The sequence below is a fragment of the Danio aesculapii genome, chromosome 20 (assembly GCF_903798145.1).
Source record: "Danio aesculapii chromosome 20, fDanAes4.1, whole genome shotgun sequence".
In the NCBI taxonomy this organism is placed as follows: domain Eukaryota; kingdom Metazoa; phylum Chordata; class Actinopteri; order Cypriniformes; family Danionidae; genus Danio; species Danio aesculapii.
The window spans coordinates 32094661-32119719 of record NC_079454.1 but is presented as its reverse complement, the minus strand read 5'-3'; the positions used below and the strand labels follow the sequence as shown (position 1 = coordinate 32119719).

At 34.4% G+C, this 25059-nt stretch overlaps 1 protein-coding gene across 12 annotated transcripts in view; it reads right to left on the bottom strand.

Moving 5' to 3' along the window:
- otofa (otoferlin a) overlaps window positions 1–25059 on the bottom strand; it is a 130262-nt gene that overhangs the window by 32484 nt on the left and 72719 nt on the right. For all 12 annotated transcript variants that reach the window (XM_056481186.1, XM_056481187.1, XM_056481191.1 and 9 more), the window contains exons 6-19: window positions 21316–21389; window positions 17328–17454; window positions 16138–16192; window positions 14448–14579; window positions 12242–12304; window positions 12037–12121; window positions 11798–11957; window positions 10412–10598; window positions 8352–8538; window positions 8020–8243; window positions 2009–2117; window positions 1676–1865; window positions 1353–1473; window positions 69–169 (exon numbers count right to left, since the gene is read on the bottom strand). In XM_056481186.1, coding sequence (XP_056337161.1) covers window positions 69–169; window positions 1353–1473; window positions 1676–1865; window positions 2009–2117; window positions 8020–8243; window positions 8352–8538; window positions 10412–10598; window positions 11798–11957; window positions 12037–12121; window positions 12242–12304; window positions 14448–14579; window positions 16138–16192; window positions 17328–17454; window positions 21316–21389 — 1815 coding nt within the window. The remainder of the gene's footprint in view (window positions 1–68; window positions 170–1352; window positions 1474–1675; window positions 1866–2008; window positions 2118–8019; window positions 8244–8351; window positions 8539–10411; window positions 10599–11797; window positions 11958–12036; window positions 12122–12241; window positions 12305–14447; window positions 14580–16137; window positions 16193–17327; window positions 17455–21315; window positions 21390–25059) is intronic.

Here is a 25059-nt window from a genome sequence, read left to right as displayed (position 1 = left end):
ACATTACTGATTGTAATTGTGATTGACTGATTACTGATGTGCACATTAGCTCTTTGTGTTTTTTTCACCTGCAACTTGTGCTAAGTTCTTCTAATACACCTCTAAGTCTTCGTTCTGGATATGCCTTCTCTGTTTTTATGATCTCTTGAACATCATTCAGACCTTCCTCCTGTTTACAAAGACAGACATACACATTAGCTGTGTTCACATGAACGCTAAAATTATGTTTGTAATTAGATTGTTAGTCCTCTCTGCTTAAAAATTCACATTGCCCTAAAATAATTGTCACGGTGGCACAGTGGGTAGCACGATCGTCTCACAGCAAGAAGGTCACTGGTTCGAGCCTCGGCTGGGTCAATTGGCATTTCTGTGTGGAGTTTGCATGTTCTCCCTGTGTTCGCATGGGTTTCCTCCGGGTGGTCCGGTTTCCCCCACAAGTCCAAAAACATGTGCTACATGTGAATTGGGTAAGCTAAATTGTCTGTAGTGTATGAGTGTGTATGGATGTTTCCCAGTGATGGGTTGCAGCTGGAAGGGTAAAACATATGCTGGATAAGTTGGCGGTTCATTCTGCTGTGGCAACTCCTGATTAATAAAAGGACTAAGCCAAAAAGAAAATGAATGAATATAATTTAGGTTTTTATTCATTTATGTTTACATTTATAAATATTACAGAGAGACTTTTTAAACCAATTGTTCAACATAATAGTATTAATAACTAACTTCTAATAACTAATTTCTTTTGTCATTTCCATGATGATAGTACCTCCTATTTTACTACATATTTTCATGATATTAGTATTAAATATGCAATTTAAAGACTTAATTAGGTTAATTAGGCAAGTTAAGTTAATTAGGCAAGCCAGTGGACAACAGTGGTTTGTTCTGTAGCCAATCAAAAAAAAAACAATCTTAAGGGGCTAATAATATTGACTTCAGCAGTTTTTAATTTTATAACAATTTTGCGGCTGAAATTGAATGGGGGGGGGGGGGGGGGGGGGGGGGGATGGGAATTGGCATGGTCCCTTGATAATGTCTCTGAGGGCCCCCTAAATGTATGGGCCCTTAGAATCTTCCTAACCCCCCCCTTAGCGGCGCCCCTGGTTATACATATACTGTAAAAAGCAACAGCAATTGCTAGGTTTACACCTAGTGTAAACAGTATGTACTGCTATTTGTGCTGTATGTAAATAGCTGCTGTTTAAATATTATGTCAGAATAATTCTAAACGAAAGGTGTCTGTGCTAATGTAGCTAATGTCCAATTGAGCAAAAATAACTTGGAAAAAAACTGCTTAGAAGGAGCAGAATGACCGGTTAACAGGAACATAGCAATTTTAGCAGGAGCCTGACCAGTTTATCAGCTATCTTGTCCATTATATTGGAGTTGTAGAGGCGTCTCCGCTGGTCCTGCCACCAGCTCTTGATGTAAATGCAGGGTTTCTTTTCAAAGTAAGGCAAGTGGAAGTAATTTCTGCAAATGATGCAAATAAGGTAGTTTAGATACTAGACATAGAACTTGGCAGCAGCTGGTACCAATATAAAATAAGCAGTTACACTTCTGTACAGTAATTTTTGGATTCGTACATCTAACATCGTACAGTCATTTTATAACCATGTGTTACAATTTGAAGATGCCTTGAAGTGTTTCTTAGACATTCTCGTTTCCCTCTGACCTGTCGGTGATAACGGGCTTCATAGGAGGTGTGGACGGTACAGAGGTCAGATCTCCATCATCCTCTGCCTCTTCATCGCTGGAGTTGTGGATAAGCTCAGACTCCTCTTCTTCACTCTCTCCTCCACCCTCCTTCTTCTTCTTCGCTGATGCAGGCTTGCTCACGCCATCAATCTGGTTACCATAGTTACCTAAGTGGAAAATGGTGTACATGTGGTGCAGCATACGTTTCATTTTTGATGTTTTGAGATCACTACAGTATTGCTTGACTATTTTTGTCAGCATACTGAAAAGTGAAAGTACTGAAAAGAGACTTCAGATGACTTCTGCTCACCGATAGTGACTTCAAAGCTGATGGGTTTATCTCCTATTTTTCTGTCTATCATTGTGGCCTCCAAGAATGACCCGAAAAGGAAAAATTCTTCCATCTTTCCTGTGGCACTCTGAAAGAGAAAAAATATATGATTTTATTTCTATTTACAGATACAAGATCTGATACATACAAAGTTCAAAATACAGCTTTTTCATCCCATCCCAATTGTCTATCGCCTCCACAACTAAACACATACCAAGAACAAATAGTCATAACAATAATATTGTAAGTATAGTTATTAAGTGATACTTTAAATGTCCAACCCAAATAAAACAAAACAAGTAAGGTTAATCCTCTTAAAGGTTCAAGACACCCTTGAGTACTTTTGTGTGTGTGTGTGTGTGTGTGTGTGTGTGTGTGTGTGTGTGTGTGTGTGTGTGCGTGCGTGCGTGTGTGTGTGTGTTAAGCATCAATTAAGACAACAATAGCACCTGTCAGCTTTAATTGTGGAGAAAACTGGATAATTTTGAGCTTTTGTCAGCTAATTTCATCTCCTGGGTTTAAAATAATTTTTGGGGGGGATCAAAATCGGTGACGTATTGCGAATCTGCTAGTGGAGTGATTGCGCGTAGCAGAGTTTTTTTTATCCTATGAGAAGACTCTGCTTCTTAATTATTCATGAATACATGCGCTTTCTGAAGGCAAGGTAGACCTGCGAAGCTGTGAGACCCGATGACTGGGTGAGACAGCATCTGCGCACAGCAAGCAGTATTTAGCCGTTCATGAAGGGTCGTATGTGTTTATTTCCATGATTCAAAAGATTTGTTGCATGTTTTTCCCCCTGATGCTGTCAGGGTCGACACAGCGAAGCTGTTGGTTTGCAGCTAGCATTTTTGTCTGGTGAGCTGTACGAGAATTGAATAATGTCGAACTTTGTCTTTTATCAGTTTAGTTTGTTATCATTCAGACACATCGCCTATATCCGTGCTGCTGTGTTCACCTATGTTTAAAATCCCCCAGATTACCGGCAGGGCTAATGGTTGGAATAGACAGGGAACGAAACCTGATGCACTGCTATCCACTGTGTCTGCATTCAGACCTGGGGATTCAGAAAGAAGTCCCCCTCATTTGTAATGTTTACATGATTGTCTTTATAATAATATAACAAATTGTCCTCATGTGTATACGAAATTATGAATAACCTATTGTATATGTAGCAGGGCATTAATTTACTTTATATTTCTTTGCATTTTAACTTTGTAAACTATAAAATCATGGGTTTCCTCACATTTTGTGTCTCATTTTGTGAGCCAACTGACAGTTGTTCGCTCCTCTCTTTTTCCCCTGCTCTGCCGGCCACGGCCACTCATCCTTCTGCTCTCAGCGCTCCACGTCCATCATGAAGCATTTTAAGAAAAAATTCTGAGGTAGACTTCAACCGAAAGAGGGGGGTTTCATGGCCCTTTAATAGTAGTTTAGTTGTGTTTCCATGTTTCATAAAAAAGGTTTTATAGGATATGCATGTGTCTACTGGCAACACTGGCAGGCAGCAATGTCTAAAATAAGATATTTTAAGGTTAGAATGATATCCAAACCATGCATTGATTTGTTCAAAGTTACAAAAATAGTTTAATAATTGGCTGTGGAGTGGAACAGATACTGTTTTTTATTTCACTACATCGAGATCTCTCACATATTTGTTCTCAGACATGAATTGGGTTTTCCCAACAGTGGGCATATGAGTTCAGTCTGAAATTATAATTGACTGGAGATGATGGAAACTCAGCTTCATGTTTTAGCCCAGCAGGGGTTTTCACTCAACTGAAGCGAAGATCTTTGATCATATAAAACTCTCCCTTTATTCTGCTGTCCTTAGCAGAAAATGAGAAATGAAATTCAGAAAAAAGTAACTTTTTCTAATAGTTACTGTACTGTACTTTGCCATTTTGTTCAATTTTTAATATCAAAAATATTATTGAAGAGAAGAAATCTTCACTTTTACACCAGCAGTTCAGTTTAAACTAGTTTTAGTTTAATTGCTTACACACTATTTATTGTGTATTATATGAAGTATTGTCTATCATGAGATTGTTGGTAATCTGTTTTGTGGCTCCACACTGCTGAAAAGGTTCCACTAATTTAACTAATCTGAACTAATTTAATAAATTTTTACTCAATCCATACTGAATTTAATTAATAATATTGCTGGTAATTTCATTCATTCATTCATTTTCTTTTTGGCCTAGTCCCTCCACCAATTCGGGGTTGCCACAGCTGAATGAACCGCCAACTTATCACCAACTTATGTTTTACGCAGCAGATGCCCTTCCAGCTGCAACCCATCACCAGAAAACATCCATACACACCCACCCACACACAAACACTACCGACAATTTAGCCTACCCAATGCACCTGTAGCTCATGTGTTTGGACAATCTTGTTGTGAGGCGAACATGCTACCCACTGCGCCACCATGCAGCCCCTGCTTGTAATCTGTTACCTCAATTTTATTGAGTAGATGAACAGAGCTCCATAAATTTAGTGTTAAATCTAAATAAAAACACTGCATAGTTTTCATTACCATTGTGTTGATTTTTCTGTTCAATTAAATCAATAATTTAGTTTAAAAGTTTCACATTTTTTAAGTTCTGTTTGCAGTTACTCATTTTAAATGACACTTATTTTAAATAAACCAATTTAATTAATTGTTACTCAATCCATATTTGTTGAATTGAATTCAATTAATTAATAGTATTGCTTGTAATCTGTTAACTCAATTTTTTTGAGTAGATATAGGGTTTTATAGGATACTATTTTTATAACAACTAAACATTTGAATGAATTGTTTGTTCATATTTCTGGATTATCATTTTTCTATTTTAAATATCAAATGTGCTCACTGTTAACTCATTCCTATATTCATACAATATCAAAGTTGAATTTAAAACAAATGATAATAAATGTAAATAAAGACTGAAACTAAAAATAATAACTAATAATAATTACTTCTGTGTTAGTATTTCAATAGCCAGTTTACAATGACATTTTTTTACAGTTGAAATATTGCAGAAATATTGTTAATGTGCTCCACATGTATTGGAGCATTTATGAATGTATTTATTTATTTTCTCTTTTTCAATAATGAAATTTTTTGATGGTGCAACATACAGTCAAGTGGGACTTTGTTTGGAAATGATAATCAGTTGGCTTGCAAGACCAGTGTCACAACAAATAGTTCAAGCAACTGTTTTGGAAATCTGAAGATTGATGCACACTTCGTTGCACTGCATGGAAAAGATGGAAATGTAAATGAATCTCACAAAGCTATTACATGACTTCAGAAAAGTTATAATACAACAGATGGGCACAAACCACTTTTATGATCATTTCAAGATGCTTTATGCTGCTTTCCTTTTGAAGTCTAAAAGCTCTAATCCTTGTTTGTTGTAATTGCACAGAAAATGTACAGTATTCAAAATGTATCCTTTTATGTTCTACAGAGGAAAGAAGATGATTTGAAAAAGTAATTAAAAAAGACAAAACATTTATTTATAGGGAACTATCCCTTTAAGAAGTCTGCTCAACCCTTTCTCTTCTTATCACTAAGAAAACATCTGATTTTGTGTGCTAGTCTCCAGCTCTTCTGTTTCATATCAATGATCACACCTTTGACATATCTTTGGCCTGCACTTTTTTATATCTCTATTCCTCACATACCTTGGATCAATGCAAACGCTTTTAAAGTGGCAGGTTAGGCATGCCATGAAAGCCATTTGGGACTATGAGCATCATGTGTTTGCCTGCACATCAAGTGTGATAACTAATCTTGCCCTTCAGTAAAATTCATTTGACAATCAATATTTGCTCCCAGAGGCAGCACAAAATCACAGACGGCTGGACACCCACATATGCAATGACTTCTTGTCTGAGGACAAAGAGCTTGGCCTTGTAATTTCCCAGTGGGAAGTTGCTTTTTCAGAGAATCAGGACTGATCTGTTTGCCTTCGGAAATGGTAAAAGGGGTTCCGGACATTACAGATTACCTAAATTGGATTCTGTTTTTAAACATAATATAAAAATATTCCAACTGGAATGCAGTAATATAATTATTTTCAATGAAGTGTTCCTATGAGTGAAAATGCTCACCATGCAGATTTCACTCATTTCAAGTTTTTCTTTATACATCCTGACACAGTTTAAAGCTGCAGTACAGTGTGAGCCAACAAAAAAAAATTAATAAGAAATTGAGTAAATAGGATATTTGAAGCCTGCTTTAGAATAATTACAGTGCATTATTGATAATATGACCACATAATTTTTCTCTCAACAATAAAAATTTGACTGTGGTGCAACTTATAGTCAATTTTATGATAATTTTTTCTGAAAATATGTGACACTGGACCTCAAAACCTCAATGTCCATTTTTAATAAGCTTTCCATTGATGTATTTTTTGTTAGGATATGACAATATTTAACTGAGACCTTTTGAGAATCTGGAATCTTATGGCTAAAAACCGTAGGAATTTTACAAAATATCTTCATATGACATGATCTTTAAATAATATTCTAATGACTTTGACACAAAAAAGACAATATATTTAATAACGTGTGTATTTTTTACAACTGCCAAAAATATACTCATGCAACTTTAGATTTTGTATGAAATGTATGTATGTAAAATACAGTAGTGGAGGGAGTACTGAAAAATCATACTTTGGTAAAAGTACCATTACTTGCCTAAAAATGTAGTGCAAGTAGAGTAAAATTATCTGTTGTAAATATTACTGAAAGTATGAGTAAAAAGTAGCCCTTTCAAAGGTACTCAAGAGTAATTAGTAGTGAGTATTACGCTGTAAAAAGCTGATGCATTTACATGTAATTTGTGGATGTGTGTAAACGTAACATTCTATAGTGCATTTAGTTATTGCCCAGCAGGCACACAACATCATAAGACGTTAATATTAGGATAGATTTAGGGTGTGATACTGGGTGACCAAAATTCTATGTCCAGCCAGCATCTAAGGACATTTTTTATGATGTCAAATGACTTTAATATATGTTTGATTTTAATTTGTGTTAGAAAGTGACCAAAATCCAACATCGAGTCAACATCTTAAACCAACGTCATATTGACGTCAAATACTGACATTTATTCGTCAAGTATGGCAAACAAAATCCAACATCTAATAGACATCAAAGTGGTAATGTCCATACAACGTCAAGTTGTAACATCATTAGACGTTGATATTTGGTTGATTTTAGGTTGGACGTTGGACAATGACGTCGGGCTGGCAATGAGTTCTGACGTCAACACGATTTTTATTTCCAAACAAAATGCAACATCCTCACGACTTTGGGGTACAATGTCAATCTGACATCATGTTGACGTCTTGTGCCTGCTGGGTGTTTAAGGCCATTACAGTCATCATACTCTAAACATCTGTCATCTTCTCATCAGTGACATGCAACTAAACAGTCTCTGGGTCAATGCATGTAAAGATTTTGGACATTTTCTTGGACACTTCTAATGCTTCCAAATAGTTTGCTGCAATTGTAATTACAAATTGCCCATGTCTTGAGGTAGTTCAATATATGGCTTTACCTTCTATGTGCGATTTGATTGGACAGGAATCACAGGACTGATTTTTTTTAATCTTCATAGACAAGAAAAAAAGGTTGCAGGTTGAAGGAAAGTAGTTGAGTAAAAGTACCAATATTACACTAAAAATGTACACAATTGAAAGTAAAAGTACACATTTTTAAAACTACTTAGTAAATTTCAATTCCTGAGAAAAACTACTCAATTACAGTAATTTGAGTATTTACACCACTGGTAAAATATAAACAGAACAGTTTTGTGTTTAACTGTTTTTACACAAAATGAAGTTTTATTTTAATTTCATATGTTTTATTTCAATGTCATATTTTGAAAATGGTGGCATCATGCATACTGTATTTGTATTATTTGTTCATTCTATAAGCATGCATGTGTACAGCATATGTTAATATGTACTGTATAAGTAGACTCTCACCTCTGAGATGTTGGACACCGGCTCCATGTGTACCTCAGTGGAGCTCATGATCTCAGCAGAGGTGGTGTCCAGAATCTCCACCGCAACACTGACGAGCAGACGAGCCCTGAAGGACACCCCTTCCCCCAACCCCTCATTCAGGTCCTGATGCTCATCCATCAGGGTGTAGTTACGGGTGGAACCGTACATATTCACCCAAGCTGGACCCATAGTAGGCAAGAACCCTGGAGAGAGAGATGGAGTAGAGCTGTAAACATAAATCACTGTTTATGGAAGTACATCTTGCACATTCATTACAGTGTTAGTGTTTCACTGGGACAGGTCGTAGGCACCTTTGTCTCCATCATTGGAAACCTTGCGTAGATCAATGAAGTGGGTTCCTATGGCAACATCGTTCACCTTGTCTGAATCACGGATCTGAACTTTCAGTCGCCTACACAAAGGTGGGAACATCTCCGTGAAGATAACCTGCTCGTTCCAGATGGGCTCGTAGCTGCTCTTCTGAACAGATGTTTTGCCCTGTGAGCGACATGAGAAACATTTAGAATTAAGGTAAGAAACTGCAGGTGAATAGGCTAAACTGCCAGATATCACCAAGCGTCACTGGTTGGTTGATTAAATTAGGACCTGCAATTTATTTGCATACCAAGTTTTTAATCGATTCAAACTCAGCACACCTGAAGAAACAATAGGTGCATAGGAGAAAAACACCATGTCAATTTTTATTTAGGATGTTTATTTAATTTTTTTTTAGAATTCAGTTTTTTTTTTTTTTTTATTAGAGTTGATAAAAAATTATGTTAAACATACTAAACAAATAATTTATAATTATTTATAACATATATTTTATTTTCTATTTTCTTCTTTTTCATTGATGGATAAAGTGTTTTGTATTGGAGTCTGGTGAAGGTCAGGAGACCAAAACCTTATATTTAAAGGTGCAGTAGGTGATTGTCCTCAGAAACATGTTTTGTTGTGCTGGTTGAAAATCTCTGGGTCAGTGGAATCAGTGGATGATGGATCACCCCCCTGTGCACGGCCCTGGTCACAGTGGTTAAAACAAATGTTCAATCAAAACTCTTTAAAATCCTAAATGAATATTGGAGTTACTTTTGTATGCTGGAGAAAGGATGACAGCATGATTGAAGTATTTCTTTAGACAGGTAATGTTATGTTTTAAAACTATTTTAGTCACGCAGAGCTGATGTAGATTGTGCTGTTTTAAATGGGTTATATGCACAGAAGTGTTGTTCAGCCACTGAAATCTTCCGGCGAAAGATTGATCTGAGTATATTCAGTTTCACAAGGTACCTTTTACAGCATCGATAATGTAGATTTTGATTTAATTTAACAACAAAACATCGGTAAATAGCACTATTCTGCCTAGCCTGTTTTACTGAGCTGAAAAAAAAAATCCACATTGGTTCATTTTTGAACAATGACAGCCTGTGACGCGCTACCTATATTGTTTACCATGCTACTCTGAATATTTTGTCTGAAATAGCACATAGTACGTATGGCTTAGTAATAAGTGTAATTCCTGCAGCCCGCCGGCCAACTACCAAGCACACAGTAGTCGCTTTAGGACAAAGCCATGAGAGAGTGAGACCAGCGATCCTCGCATACATGAAATATTGCACATTAAGACAAGTTTTGCTTGCTACACAACTGAAAACATGCTAGATATAATGCAGTTTTTCGTTCAAAATTATAGTATTATAAAGTACTATAATGTTTTCTTACTGGTGAATGACATGAAGTAGTGGGTCTCTGCGCATTTTTGATTTCAGGAGACGTGGCTATGGACGGCAGGGGAGGGATTGTGTTTCAAATATATTATGCTAACCGGTTAGCATTTAGGCAGATCACCTACTGCACCTTTAATAAATCTTTCAGCAAGTATTGATCACAGTATTGATTATTAGTTTGATTTATAACAAACTTTCTATTGAATTAAATATGAACACTGAATGAAGACAAGTTCAAAATACTTGTTTCATTTTTGTGACTTTTTTTCTGACATTTTTGATGTATAATTAGACAAATTATACATGAACATATCCCTCTGCAAACATCTACAGAATATTGTTATGAATAAAATTTGATTTTGGTGTACAGTATAAAAGTGCTGGTAAACTGATGTTTAAAAAGAAAATACTCATCTTGAGAACACATATTTAGAAACATTTTAATTATAAATAAATAAATTAAAGAATAAACAAATAAATGTGTATTTTGGATTTTGAAAACACACTTCAGGCCAAAAAATGTTGCTGTTTTGTCTCACTTAAACCAAACATACACAAACATTGATGTTTGCTCACTGTCTAATTAAAAAAATGTATGAATATAAATAATGACCTTTTATTAAGTGTCTTTAGTTGTTTCTTACCTTCTGCCCAGCAAATTGCACCAGGACGTAAGGGTCCACAAGGTCCCTGTTCTCCCCGATAAAAGCTTTCTTCACGTTGGCCATGATACTGGTGTTCATTTTAGGCAGACCCTCAGCTCTATAAATCTTAACATAAAACCGAGCCCACTGTCTCTCTGATGGAACACCCTCCGGCAAGAGAAGATTCCTGCAATAAATCATAAATAGAGAATAGACCGACATGACACTCAAATATATAATAAATAAAATGAATGACTTAAGGGATAAATGTATGAAAAATAGGTGACTGCATACAGTATATGAATTAATCATCAGAGAGTTGCAGTATATAAATGCTATGACAAGTCTACGTTTCTTTTTTTTAAGAATGAATTTTGTAAGAATGAATGAATAAATACATAAATTTAAGAATTAATAAACAAATACATTTTAGAATAAAAAGCAATTAAATGTAAAAATGAATAAAAATTGTAAGAATGAATAAATAAATTAATAAATGTATAAATCAATGTATAAGAATTAATTAATGTATGAGTAAATGTAAGAGTAAGTGAATGAATGAATGAATGAATGAATGAATGAATGAATGAATGAATGAATGAATGAATGAATGAATGATTGTGTAACACGGGGAGTGACAGAGACATCTGAGGTTTGGATCCACGTGCAGGTTTATTGGGTAGTCAGGCAAGCAAAGGTCAACACAGGTGCAAACAATTGTATAAAGGCAATCCAGAATCCTAGTCACTATAACAGACGAGAGGTCAAGAGGCAGGTGGCAGACAGGGACAAAAAGATAAACTAGGCTAAGGTCAAAACGCAGGAAACCAAGACTAGGAAACCGCGTTGAAATGTCACTTTACAAATAACAAGACTCGGCAACGTGAATGACTGCGTGTGCTGCAAAAGTAGTGTGTGTAATCAGTCCAGAAGCAGCATCAGCTGTGGGAGTCTAATCAGTGGAGACTTGGAGCAGGTGTGTGTGTGTGTGCGGCATGACTGAATATGTAGTCCATAAGTTGTAGTCCAGGTGAATGTGTGTGAGATCCAGCGATCTTGGGAGTATGATCGCTGGTGATCGTGACAGATTGATTGATTGATTGATTGATTAATTAATTAATGTAAGCATGGATGAATGAACGAATAAACAAACAAATAAATTAAATAATCATGCAAATTACTGTTTGTGAACATCTAATAATCTCAAATACACTCAAATGTACAAATGAATGAATTAATTAACAAACATGCACAAGCCATCCAAATCTGCCACCAATCCAAAATTCATGCTACAGTAATTTTAGCCACATTTTGCTTGCTTTCTGTTAATGGCACAATTTATTATGACATTATTAGAACACAACACACATTCTGAAACACACTTACCCCTCTATGTCATCCTCATCTGCTTCGCTGGCCTTGTGTGGAGTCTTGATGTTGTCTCCTTTTCCCACAACTGCAATGTCACATTTAACATAACCTTTGCAGCCAGTCGTGATGTCATCGGGGTCTGACAGCATCGCCCATTTGTGATGAAACTGATGTTCTGTAAGACACATTCAACAATTAAAAGCTCGCTTCCTGTTTAATCAGTACATCTCTCACTTCTTTTCATGGTTACCGACCAGGTTGTGTGTAAACAGTCCCCACATCTAGCTTGAAGGTGCCCACCAGGGTGCCGCTTCGCAGAAGGTTTTTAGAATGTATTACCTTTATTTTAACAAGAAAAGAAGTACAACTTAATCAGCTGTTTCCAATGAAGGTTTGATGGAATAAGTGCAATAATATGCTGGAAGATGTAAAAGAGTATAAGTGGCTTTATCTACTCACTGAAATCTTTATAATCTTGTCAAACATGACATCTGGAGGCACGTGGAAGTCGAAGACAAAATACTGTTGGAAGAGAGAGAGATGAAAATAATCAGACATGAAGTTGATGAGGCTGTTCATCATCTGCTGTACGTGGGTGTGCAATGTTTATCTTCTACGACAATTTCATATTTAATGTGGGATCTGGCATTATCATAAATGACATAGCTTTGTAAAATAAATAAGTAAAACAAGAAGAGTAAAACAGTGTTCATTATAAGGTAAAACCTATTAAAAAGTTGTCATAATGCAAATTGTTTAATTCAAATTTAGAAATGAAAAATAGCCATTAATGTTTTTTATAAGATAATTCAATTATATTACACAAGCAAGTGTCACTTTAATGATTATTGGCATTAGAACATGACTGAAAAATGTAATATGGATTTTACGCAAGCTCATTTAAAATTCGTTACATGTTAGACAACTTATTGTCTGTTTTTAATGGTTCATCAACGAAAACAGATCCATCCAAAGCATGAGCAAAACATATGTCTCTCTTAGAACAACGCTGCAGTGTTCAATCAAATCATTTGCTTTCTATCAATGATTCAATGATCCATTCATGAAGACAGCCACTTACTATGTTTCTAAATGAATCAGACATTTTAAAGAAATCGATTGAATGAATGATACATTGAATCACTCGTTAAGACAGAGGTTGTTGTCACATACTAGAGGTTGTAGCATCATGATTATTTATCTCTCAGGCCTAAATACTGTAGATACTGGCATAAAAATCACACTCAAAAAAAGCAGCAAATAAACCCATGTAAAATGTCATTCTAGGTCAAAGTCACGCAACACTAAATTGAAATACTATTTCGTTTTCAACACAGCAGCTCCATCGAAACTAAACAGCCAAGTAGAATTCAATTATTCCTGCACTCTAAAAGGTCTGTTAATTAACAGTTGTTGTAGTTTCTGATTAAAGTGTGTTTCCATTTATTTAAACTTTCACAAGCTTTGATATTTTTAGAACAGTAGTTTAAAATTCTGTCTCACTTGGTAGTGTAAATTACTATGCAAAAACAAGTATTTACCTGCAAGTATTTCAATTATTTATGGATTCAATTCTACATACCTGTACAATATTTCTTATACAATATATTCTTTCAAACTACTAAAAGTGTCAATAAAAAATACTTTTAAAAGCTCTCAGAGCAAAGTGTCACATAATGCAATTAAATACTAAATAAACAGAGAACACCCATGAATTATGGACAACTGTTAATTAACAGACATTCTTACCATGTGCATTTCTAATCCAACATGCATTGAACCTGTTAGTAAACAGACAGATCCTTTTCCAACCAAACGTTTAAAGGGGACCAATTGTGGTAAAGTCTAAAATAAGTCTCTGATGTCCCTGTGTAAGTGAAGTTTCAGCTCAAAATATCCCACAAAAATGTTTTATAACTATTTTAAACGGCCTCTTTTAGGGTTTGATCCAAATTGTGCCATTTTGGTGACTGTCGCTTAAATTCAAATGAGGGTGGGCTACGAATGCCTATGCACGGATTCAAAACAGGACTGACATTATCTTTGTGAAAAACTGAAAATGTCAAAAGCAGTAGCTCAATAAAGGTAGTCTATGGAGACTACACTGTTCATTTGTGTGTCCTGAAACCCCACATTTACTGTATAATGCCTCTTTGTCGCTGACATTATCTTTGACAGGTACAGTGTGAAAATTAAAATGGCGCTTCTCACTAAGGGATTTCTATGCTACTGATGGAGAGATTGTCACTAATGGGTGGGATTCCACCTCTGATGACACATACAAAAAAAGAGTCAATATAAATTAAATGAAACAATCAAATAAATCAAAGTGTTTATGCAGGCTGTTTTTATAGAGTGGGATTATACAAAGTTTAGTTAATTCGTTTTTACCTTTAAAGCCTGGCTATATTCACATTGCCACACAACTGTGTTTAAAAGTGATTTTTGCATAATAAGTCCCCATTAAACTAAGACTGACATCAACTTAGTGACTTATCAAATAAATGTTGAAGCAGAAATCTATTGTGGCTTTTTAAGTTCATCACAATTAATTCCATTTTTATAAATATGATTAAAAAAACGAAATAAAATGACATCAAAATAATTTTTTACATTCTTTGTTTTATTATCTGCTCAGACGTTTCATCACTGTATATGTCAGCACCTCATTGTAGTAAGGGCAGTTTGTGGACTCCTTCATTGACGTGTACTTCTTCTCCTCTCCAATTTCCACACAAACCACAGGGTCCATGTTCAATCCAACCAGCTGGCGGGCCTCGATTACTGTAACACTGATCTGCAAGACATTACATTCAATTAAATAATATTGCTGATAAAACCTACACTGAACTACAGTGGGCGTCTTTGACTAAGACTGATTAGGCTGCGTTCATTTGGGGGTGAAATCTGTTATGCATTTATTACTACAGAGGCCAAATTAGTTAAGTTTGCTTTGGGGATTTAAATGACAAATGAGCTACAGCATATCCTACTGTATCACTGATTCATAAAATAAACATCCAAGACTGCATATGGACAAATTACCAAACCAAACAATAGAAAGAAAATCTAACACTCTAACACGCCAAGATAATTCAGATTTGCACAGCTAAAATGAACTAGCAAATGTAACCCAGGCTCATTGCGGATACATGCCCAGGTCTACATTTCTGGGGACAGTGAAATACGTAATGGCAGGTATATCTGCTTGCAGTTTTTGTTTATGCAAATCCACCAGAAGCCGCTGTGTACACTTTTGGTGATCTCAAATTTCTGTCACGTGTCCTCTTCTCACGTAATGTGACTAACGCAATATACACTTCAGCAGACCTGGCCAGCTTGCTGTCAACTGACTGACTGACTTACCCACCCCCTTCCCTAAACCCAACCAATAGTGTTTTCAAAGGCAATCTAGAAAACGAAGCAGTCGCGACTGATTTCACTATGTTTTCAGCCTGTTGTTTATATATTTTGCTTTTCTTTTACCTGTATTCAGGAAATCTGTGTACTTGACAAGTTACTGGGCAAACTGATTACACCGGAAAAGCTGTCCACAAAGAGGTAAGCGGTCAGCGGTAGAGCAAAAAAGTAACAGAAGCTGATGGCAGCCGTATACTACCCCACAGCATTCATTTTACAGACAAAATGGAGCCAGACATACCTCCGGGTACATAATTTGCGGTTTCCAGAAATGTAAACAGGGGTACGTATCCACAATGAGCTTGTGTTGCACAAATTTCATTGTCTCTAATATGTTCAGCACATTGTACCACCTTTATTACACTCCAAAGCTACAGTACTATGAGACAAATGCAAACAAATAAACTTCGCTTCACAGAATCTTCAGAAAAACGCAGATAATAATAACGCTTACTATTGTGCTGCAGTCTGCAATTATTCTTTCTGCAAATGAGTCGTAAAAGCTAATGTAAGAGAAAGACAGAAAAGCAGAGTTCCCAACCTCTGGCAAATATGAACTGTTAGAGATAAGAAAATAATATGAAAAAAGGCCTAAAAAAACACTTACGCAGCACACGGGGGATGTACTCTATGGATTTCCAGCATTTAAAGGAATTATGCAGTGCCAGGACTGAAGCAAATTTGCAATTCAACTGGCATGCAGAGGACAATTAGTTAGCAAACATCAAAGCCTCTCTAAAACATTGAAGCTCAAGGCTCATGTTGTTTATTTGGGACGGCTCTGTGTTTCAAGGCTTTGAGCAGAATACACTACTCAAGGATAAATGCCAATGGCTTAACATGTCTCCTTGGCAATTCGAAGCTGCGAAGCATTTGTCTGAGGGAATGTTATCGAGCTCCTTTTTCTCTCTGTTCACTCGTTTCTCTGTTCCTACCTGATAATCAACTGGACGCCCTGAACTCGGCTCCATTTTAATGTCAGGCTTTGATCTGGAAAAACAAGAGGATGAACCTTAAGGACAAACATGTAAACCATTAGTTGTTTTAAATCTAATCTTGCACGTATTATGTCGAGCACACATTAAAAAATGCAAAATCAAACATTTCAACTAGAACTTGATTAGGTATTTTTTATCAAACTACTTACATGACAAACAAAAGTTAATAAAACAAAATCAAAAACAAAGCATGTTGACCAAACTAAAAAAATGTCATTATGTCAAAAAATGTCAAAGAAAGAAAGAAAGAAAGAAAGAAAGAAAGAAAGAAAGAAAGAAAAGAAAAAATAAAGAAAGAAAAAATTAAAGAAAGAAAGAAAGAAAGAAAGAAAGAAAGAAAGAAAGAAAGAAAAGAAAGAACGAAAGAAAGAAAGAAAGAAAGACAAGAAGAAGAAAAGAAAGAAGAAATGAAGAAGAAAGAAAGGAAGAAAAAAGAAATGAAAGAAAGAAAGAAAGAAGAAAGAAAAAGAAAGAAGAAAGCAAAGAAAAGAAAAGAATAAGAAAAGAAAGAAAGAAAGAAAGAAATGAAAGAAAGAAAGAAAGAAAGAAATAAAGAAAGAAGAAGAAAGAAAGAAAAAATGATAAGAAGAAAGAAAGAAAGAAAGAATAAGAAAGAATGAAAGAAAGAAAGAAAAGAAAAGAAAAGAATGAAAGAAAGAAAGAAAAGAAATGAAATAAAGAAGAAAAAAGAAAAGAATGAAAAAAAGAAAAGAAAAAGAAAGAAAAGAAAGAAAGAAAGAAAAAAGAAAAAGAAAGAAAATAGAAAGAAAAAGAAAGAAAGAAAGAAAAATTAAATAAAATGAAAGAAAGAAGAAGAAAAAGAAAGAAAGAAAAAAAGAAGAAAGAAAGAAAAGAAAGAAGAAAGAAAGAAAGAAAGAAAGAAAGAAAAAGAAAGAAAGAAAGAAAGAAAGAAAGAAAGAAAGAAAGAAAGAAAGAAAGAAAGAAAGAAAGAAAGAAAAAAGAAAGAAAGAAAGAAAGAAAGAAAGAAAGAAAGAAAGACATTAATAAATAGAGAGGCTTTTCTTTTCTTGTGACCTTTTCACAAGAGCCAAACATATAAACTTCAAAATAGAATAGTGTATGTGTATGGGTTTAAAAATGCAGCATGTGCACATTAGACATGTGACCTTTTGTTGGAGACATTAGTGGTCACTGCAGTAACCGACGCCAGTGAGATTGTATCAGGGTCAAAAATGCCGCCTAAACGCATGGCTTTTCGATCCAGATCTTCTGCATCCAGAATGGCAGCATCATCTGCACACAAGAGCACAGAGATGAAACTTCATGACAGTTTATAATTCTTCAGTCTTTACTATTGATGTCCTAAGTAAAATACTAATAAACCAAAACCAGTGAATAACAATTAAGATCATATTAAGATTAAAAATGGAGACACAAATACTCATACTTAATAGCCACTAATGATTTTTTTGCCAATTCAATCACAAGAGGATGATGTTCCTGTAAATACATGTTTTGTCCACTTTTGACCACTTCCAGTGGAAGTAAAGATGCATTTGATTGATTTGCTTTAATAGTGTAAGCACTAATCTGGTTGAACTCATGTCTCTCTTCTGTATGCACACAACAGCCAACTGCACATTACAATAACAAAAAGGGAAGAAAGTACAAACCTTGGCTTATTAGTGTTGCCAGCCATTATCTTAAATTTATGCGGAGGGGGATTTTGTCACCATCATGACATTTTGTTTATAAACCTGAATTTTAGAAATGCAGAGCAACAGATTGGAAGTGACTGCATTAAGTCTTAAATGGATAGTTACCCAAAAATTAAAGTTATCTTGGACAGTTAATTAACCAAACAAAACCCTAATGAAAGGTCGTTTCTTGATATATTAATTTTAGTCATATAATTTGTTCAGACATTTAGCTTTATTTTCTGTCAATTTAAGGCTAAAATAGGTTTTGAAAAAAAAACATTCTGTAATATAATAAAATATACATTTATTGTTTCAATATTTTCATAAACATAAAGGCACATAACTTTTATTTTATTTGACTTATTGACTTTTTTTCACATGAGCTACAATCTGACGTCTGTCTTCTTTAAAATGAAACAAAGCTTAAATTTATGCACCAAAGCGTTGAAGACTGCCATTCATTTACAGTAAGTAGAACATGTTATTTTATATGTTCAAAAAGTGTTCAAAATTCCCCACACAAAATCTTCCATACCCCCTCACTGCACACCATCAAGATGTACAGTAGCATGCACTGCACTTTAACCAATTCATACTTAAAACAATACTGCCTACAACTATGTGTACACCTGTTCATTGTACATATCACTATCAACACTGCCAATTTTACATTGTCCTGTTGTGAGTATGTTGTTGTATGTTGTAGTATTTTGCACTGTCTGTATTTTGCGCTCTCTGGAGCCAGCACCTAAGCTTTTCACTCATCATATACACGTACTGCTGATGATGTAACAATAAACGTGATTTGATGTGATTTAAAGTGGGGGTGACAATAACACCAAATATCGTTACCCATATCTGATCACTTCAAAAACTCATAAAACTTGATTAAAGTTTTTTAGATGTTAGCATATTGTTAGTTTTTAAGACATCTATAAGCTAGTGTGCTCCAAAACAGTGACAAAATTTGTGCTTAGAAGATATAAAACTGATATAAACATGTAAGGCTTGTAGTGATGTAATTTCACATCACCTCATACAATTTCTCATCAAATTATAACCCATCAAATACTCTCTAGTATCCGAGAGCTAATATCAGTATCGCTTCAAGAGACTTCTCATATGCTTTTCATTTGATGCACTTGAGCTCAACCCCTCTCACTAACAGAGCGGTGATAAAAACAAAACGCTATTGGTTGTTTTTTAAAAAGGGGAGGGGCTACATTATGTCCCACCCTCTCTTCGTGTTTTGGTTAAGATTACATCAAACATAGAATAAAAATGCATATTTCAAAGCACTTGATGGGACCTTTAAGGGGTTAATAGGTAGCACTGTCTGACAACAAAAGCTTAAAAACATATAAATGAGAGCTTTTTGTCATGAATTTGTTCTGTTGTAAAAGTGTAAATAGTACACGAATGAAAAGCACTGATGCGTTGTAATGACATCAAGAATAAGCTAATTATAGCATGACGTGATTTTGTAACACTTAGCAACTTTTAAATCAGGGTTTAGCTACTTTTCCTGAAAGGCATTTGGCAACACTGATGATAAACCTACATAATTTCAAAAACTTTACACAGAAAATAATACTAAATACCCATATGTGACCACTGTATACAGTTGAGATCAGAATTATTAGCCCCCTTGAATTATTAGCCCCCCTGTTTATTTTTTCCCCAATTTCTGTTGAACAGAGAGAAGATTTTTTTCTAAACATAATAGTTTTAATAACTCATTTCTAATAACTGATTTATTTGATCTGTGCCATGATGACAGTAAATAATATTTGACTAGATACTTTTCAAGACACTTCTATACAGCTTAAAGTGACATTTAAAGGCTTAACTAGGTTAATTAGGTTAACTAGGCAGGTTAGGGTAATTAGGCAAGTTATTGTATAACCATAGTTTGTTCTGTGAACTATTGGAAGAAAATATAGCTTAAATGGGCTAATAATTTTGACTTTAAAATGGCTTTTAAAAAATAAAAACTGCTTTTATTCTAGCCACAATAAAACTTTCTCCAGAAGAAAAAATATTATCAGACATACTGTGAAAATTCCCTTGCTCTGTTAAACATCATTTGGGAAATATTTTTTAAAAATATTAATTTCAAAGGGGGTTTAATAATTCTGATTTCAACTCTATGTGACCACATCAAAAACTCATAATACATGATTGATTTATGAGCCAAGACTAAGAATAAGCCTGTAGACATTTACCATGAGTGGAGATGGCAACACTGCAAAAGCACACAAACCACCTGGTCTTCCTGATTAGTTCAAATTGCACAAAGGTCCTTGAAGCAACTTAAAACCAATTTTACCAAGCTGAACATTTAAAATAAAATTTGATGAAGTCACAGGCCCGTAGCCAGCCTGGTGTAAGGGTTGTTTTTTTTTTTTTTTTGCAGTTGTTTGCCTCAGTTTCTATTTAATTATGAGTAATTAATTTTTAATTAAAATGCTGCATTTATTGACATTTTTAGCACTATTTTTAGCTGGATTAGCTTGTTGGATGGTCATCATAACCACACTTTTTAATGTACCAAAATATTTCCTAAAGATTTAGAATAAAGGAATGTGAATTAATACTTATTTTTAATATTCAAATTTATTACATCATATATCATTTAAAAAATAGGAATCTGTTAAAGTTTTAAATTAAAAACTGTAGTCTATTGTCTTTTATTAGGTAAATAACAAACTGGGCAGCACATTCAACTTTCCTCAGTCAGAATTTGACCATTTGAATAATGATCAATTTTAATATAATAATAATAATAATAATAATAATAATAATAATAATAATAATAATAATAATAATAATAATAATAATAATAATAATAATAATAATAATAATAAAACAGCTTCCTAATTTTTCAAGCCTCTCTTGTAAAAAAATTTTTTTTGATTGAAAAATCATAGATAACAACAACAATAGCCAAATTACTATTCAATTTAATTTAATATGGTCCACTTTTGGTGCTTCACGCCTTTTTATTGGAAATTTTTTTGTTTAAAGAATAAGGTTAATGATTTAGAATAAAAGTTACTTGTAAAATGTTTTCTCTTTTTAAAAACAATACAGTAGCGAAAGTTGCCTTTACTTACATACGATTGTATGTTTTATTACAGAGTTGGATGTTGGACTCTTGAAAAATAATAGTTTGGATTGGCCAGAACTGATTAGCTGAAGTCACACTGATGCGATGGTCGACAGAGAATTCCGCTTGGTCTTAAAGCCTTTTTCAATGGGTTATTTTCACAATTTATGATGGTGTAGCAGTCAAAATAGGACAAATGAGCTAATGTACAGGACGAATTCTGGACCTTTGTCATTGAGCCGTGGGTCTTTCGAACTCTTCGAACTCTCGCAATTTTGATCAATAAACATACTGTGCATTAAACTTTCATGTTTAACAAGTGTTCTAATGATTAGCAATATTCACCTCCTTTTTTGTGGTCATCTTTTGAGGTGCGGGTCTTGCCCAGTTTCATGGCTGAAAACACTCCTTTTCCTGCCCTACAACACAACACACAAAACAAGCATTAAAATGTGAATGAATGGAGGGGGAAATCAATATTTGCTCTGCGATTCCTTTTAAAATCACCTCTACCTCCGAGCCTCCCTATCACTGAATAATTTATGCCAGTTTAAACTAAGAAACATGATTATGTTTCATATTTATTGTATTAAAAGCAGTGATGCATTTGGATACATTCCACAATTTAATAAAATGAATTATTAACACATACAGCTCACTTGTATGTAGTGCCAAAGGCAGATACATTCCCCCAATTTTCAAACTTTGTGTTGTAATTTAGTCATTATTTACACCTCGGCCTCATGATGCAAGCATACTGTCTCTTCTGCAATCTTTCTCTTTGAGTTTTTCTGATCATCTGACAATAAAGAGAACGTTTTCAGAGCTTTTAGACATGAATCAAGATCATGAGCTTCTCTCTTTTTTTTAAGAAAAGCAATTCAGTTAAAAAACACATTAAAACATACTCACAATACATAAAAACAATCAGTAGTGCAGGTATTTATAGATACTCAGAAAAAAAGAAGGTGAAAAAGAAACTAATATCAAGAATTTATTCCTGTCTGACATTATCAAAGAAACACTCAACAATGTTAATAAAATAGAAATGGGAAAAGGAAGCCAATATAATTATAACAAAAGAGGAGCGGTTAACTGTTTGGGAAACACAGATGATCACCATTAAATCAGATTCATGGAGGGAATTTATTTGGAAACATGTAATCAGGTTCTTTATTACACCTAAAACAAAATACTTTCAATAGAGATAAATAAAAGGTGAATGCTGGGGAAAATGTGGAAATGTATTGGCTGATCATTACCACATATTTTGGGATTGTACTACTATACACACCTATTGGCAAGATTTGAATAAAGAGACAAATGCATTAATGGGATTGAATCTAGAATGTAATTTTAAAACTGTGTATCTGGGAATTTACTCTTCGAAAATACCAAAAATGATGCATATCTTCTTAATACACTACTAACAACTAGCAAAAAAAGGCCATTAAAAAGAAATGGCTCAAGGAATATCCACCATCTGTAGGTGAATGGCATGATTTTGTAAAAGAGTTGTATGATATGGAAGTACTGATACTTTCCTTGAGACAACAAGCCTATAAAATCTCTGCATACTGGGATAACTGCTGAGATGAAATGTAATGTCTTAATTTTACCGTGGTGCTTTTATTTATATATATCTGGAGCCTGTTGATTTTTGAACCCTTAACAAAACTTCATATAGCAACATTTAATCAACCATAAATACGAATGGGGCGACACGGTGGCGCAGTGGATAGCACGTTCGCCTCACAGCAAGAAGCTCGGCTGGGGCAGTTGGCATTTCTATGTGGAGTTTGCATGTTCTCCCTGTGTTCGCATGGGTTTCCTCCGGGTGCTCCGATTTGCAAGAGAACATAAAATAAAGATAAATGGACTTAGGTCATGCACTAAATGTCTATTACTCAACAGAAAAAATAATGACACATATTGCACAAATCAATAAATCAATAAAAAAGCCTGATACACATGATGTATTTTTATGTGTGGGTGCATGACCAAAGAGAAATAGATTTACAACTTCTTCTTTTTTGTCACATAGGTAGTGCAATGGAAAGATATTCAGGAATCCAAACAGTTTGCATCTACAGTACATACAGTGATCAGCATAAATGAGTACAGCCCATTTTAAAAATGAATATTTAAATATATTCCATTTCTCAGTGAATAAAGGCAATGCATTTTATTGCATTGAAACAAAACAGAATTATTAAGCAGATATATTTATTTAAATAATATTTTAGTCACAGAACATCTTTAGAAATGGAAAGATAATACATTTAAATTCCTGCAAAATATTACAAACTACAACATTTCAACAAAATTGTGTATATTTTTTGTTTCTCTTGATGTTTGCTATTTTTGACATTTTTATTTAATATTTTTCTATAGCATAAATTTGGGTTACTAATTTTTGAACCATTACTGTAAGTTATTTTGTTAGATTAACTCCAGATTTGGCTTTAGTACTGACAAAACTAATGTGTTTGTACAAATATAATATTGTAAAGCATACTATAGAAAATATGAATTTAAATGAGAGATTTCTGAGCGGTGCACTCATATATGCTGAGCACTGTATACACAGTATATTTGTCAAGTGTTTTATTTTATTTTATCATTTGTGTGGTTTGAGTGCAATCAGATCATCACTACTGGAGCATGATGATGGAAAATTTCTGTGATATTTATCACTCAGACGAGACAGTCGTTTCAACAGCGGGACCCCACTCACAATAGCCCCGCTGGTGTCCAATAACTCTGCACTGATATTATGGTGATTAGATATCAGTTCCCCCACAAAGGCCTGATGATGTCACAGGCCGGCCAGACAAATAACGGCACTTAATTATTCAACAAGATGGGCACAATTCGCCAATTAGCTGTGATCTGTGGATATGGATACTTGCTCAGGACTAGATGAAAGAAATCCAGATCGTTTTGTTCCTTTCTTTCCTTTCAGCACTTTAAGTGGAGGGAAAATGCAACAGGATCATACTGACTTTACCAGTGTTTGGATAAATTACATACATTTACAGGTTAAATTACCTGGATATTCTGAAATTTAGTTATTATTTGCAGCTCGTTCTTATGATGGAGGCAAATCTGTTGCATTTTGTTTCTTTGAATCTTTCTTCAGTCTTGTTCAGAATCTTAACAGTGAAGTGAAATTCTTCATAGTTCACAAGGTTTTATCCAATAATAGAAATAAATAATTTTGTTACTTGTAAGTAAATTAGTCTGTTAAAATTTACTGTGCCGTAGTTTATCAATGCAAATCACATCATGTGTGTTGAAATTAATTTAGTTTTGTTCATGCACCAAGTGACTGATATGAAATCCACAGCAGAAAACAAATATCTGACTCTGCTATGCAAAAAAAGACAAAATAGATCAATTAAATTAGAAATTTACACTCACATTGCAAATAAAATAATCCTGATACATGTCATGTACACATATGCATTCATAGATACACGAATAACATAGGATACTCACCAAAACTTAGAAGCAACCAAAAATTGCCCAACAGAAAATGTGTATAAAAATAGATATTCCTGGCTAGAGTGTGTATTGTATGTCCATTTTCAGTGGCTAGTCCAGATTGAAACACAGAATCCACACAGTTAAAGAGACACTTCTCAGACTAAACGGGACATCCACAATAAGGGAGAACCTGAGATGATGACCAGGTATGGGTGAAAAAGTAACAGGAGAGAATGTGACCTCACACACACACACCCCAATACACACTCACACTCCCCCACACACTTACATTCACTCTCACTATCTCACAGACGTGGCCCATATAAAATTACTGAAATATACATTCAAAACAAATACTTATTCAGCAGGGATGCATTAATTAAAAGAAAAAAACATTCGGTCAGACTTTATTTTGATGGTCTGTTTGTTGAATTTAAGCTACATTGCATCTACATGCCAACTAATTCTCATTAGATTATAAGCAGACTGTTAGGTTAGGGTTGGGGTTAGGGTTAGTGTAAGCTGACAAGTACTTTCAAAGTTTATTATAGTCAGTTAAATGTCTGTTGAAGGAGCAGTATCAGCAGATATTAAGCAGAC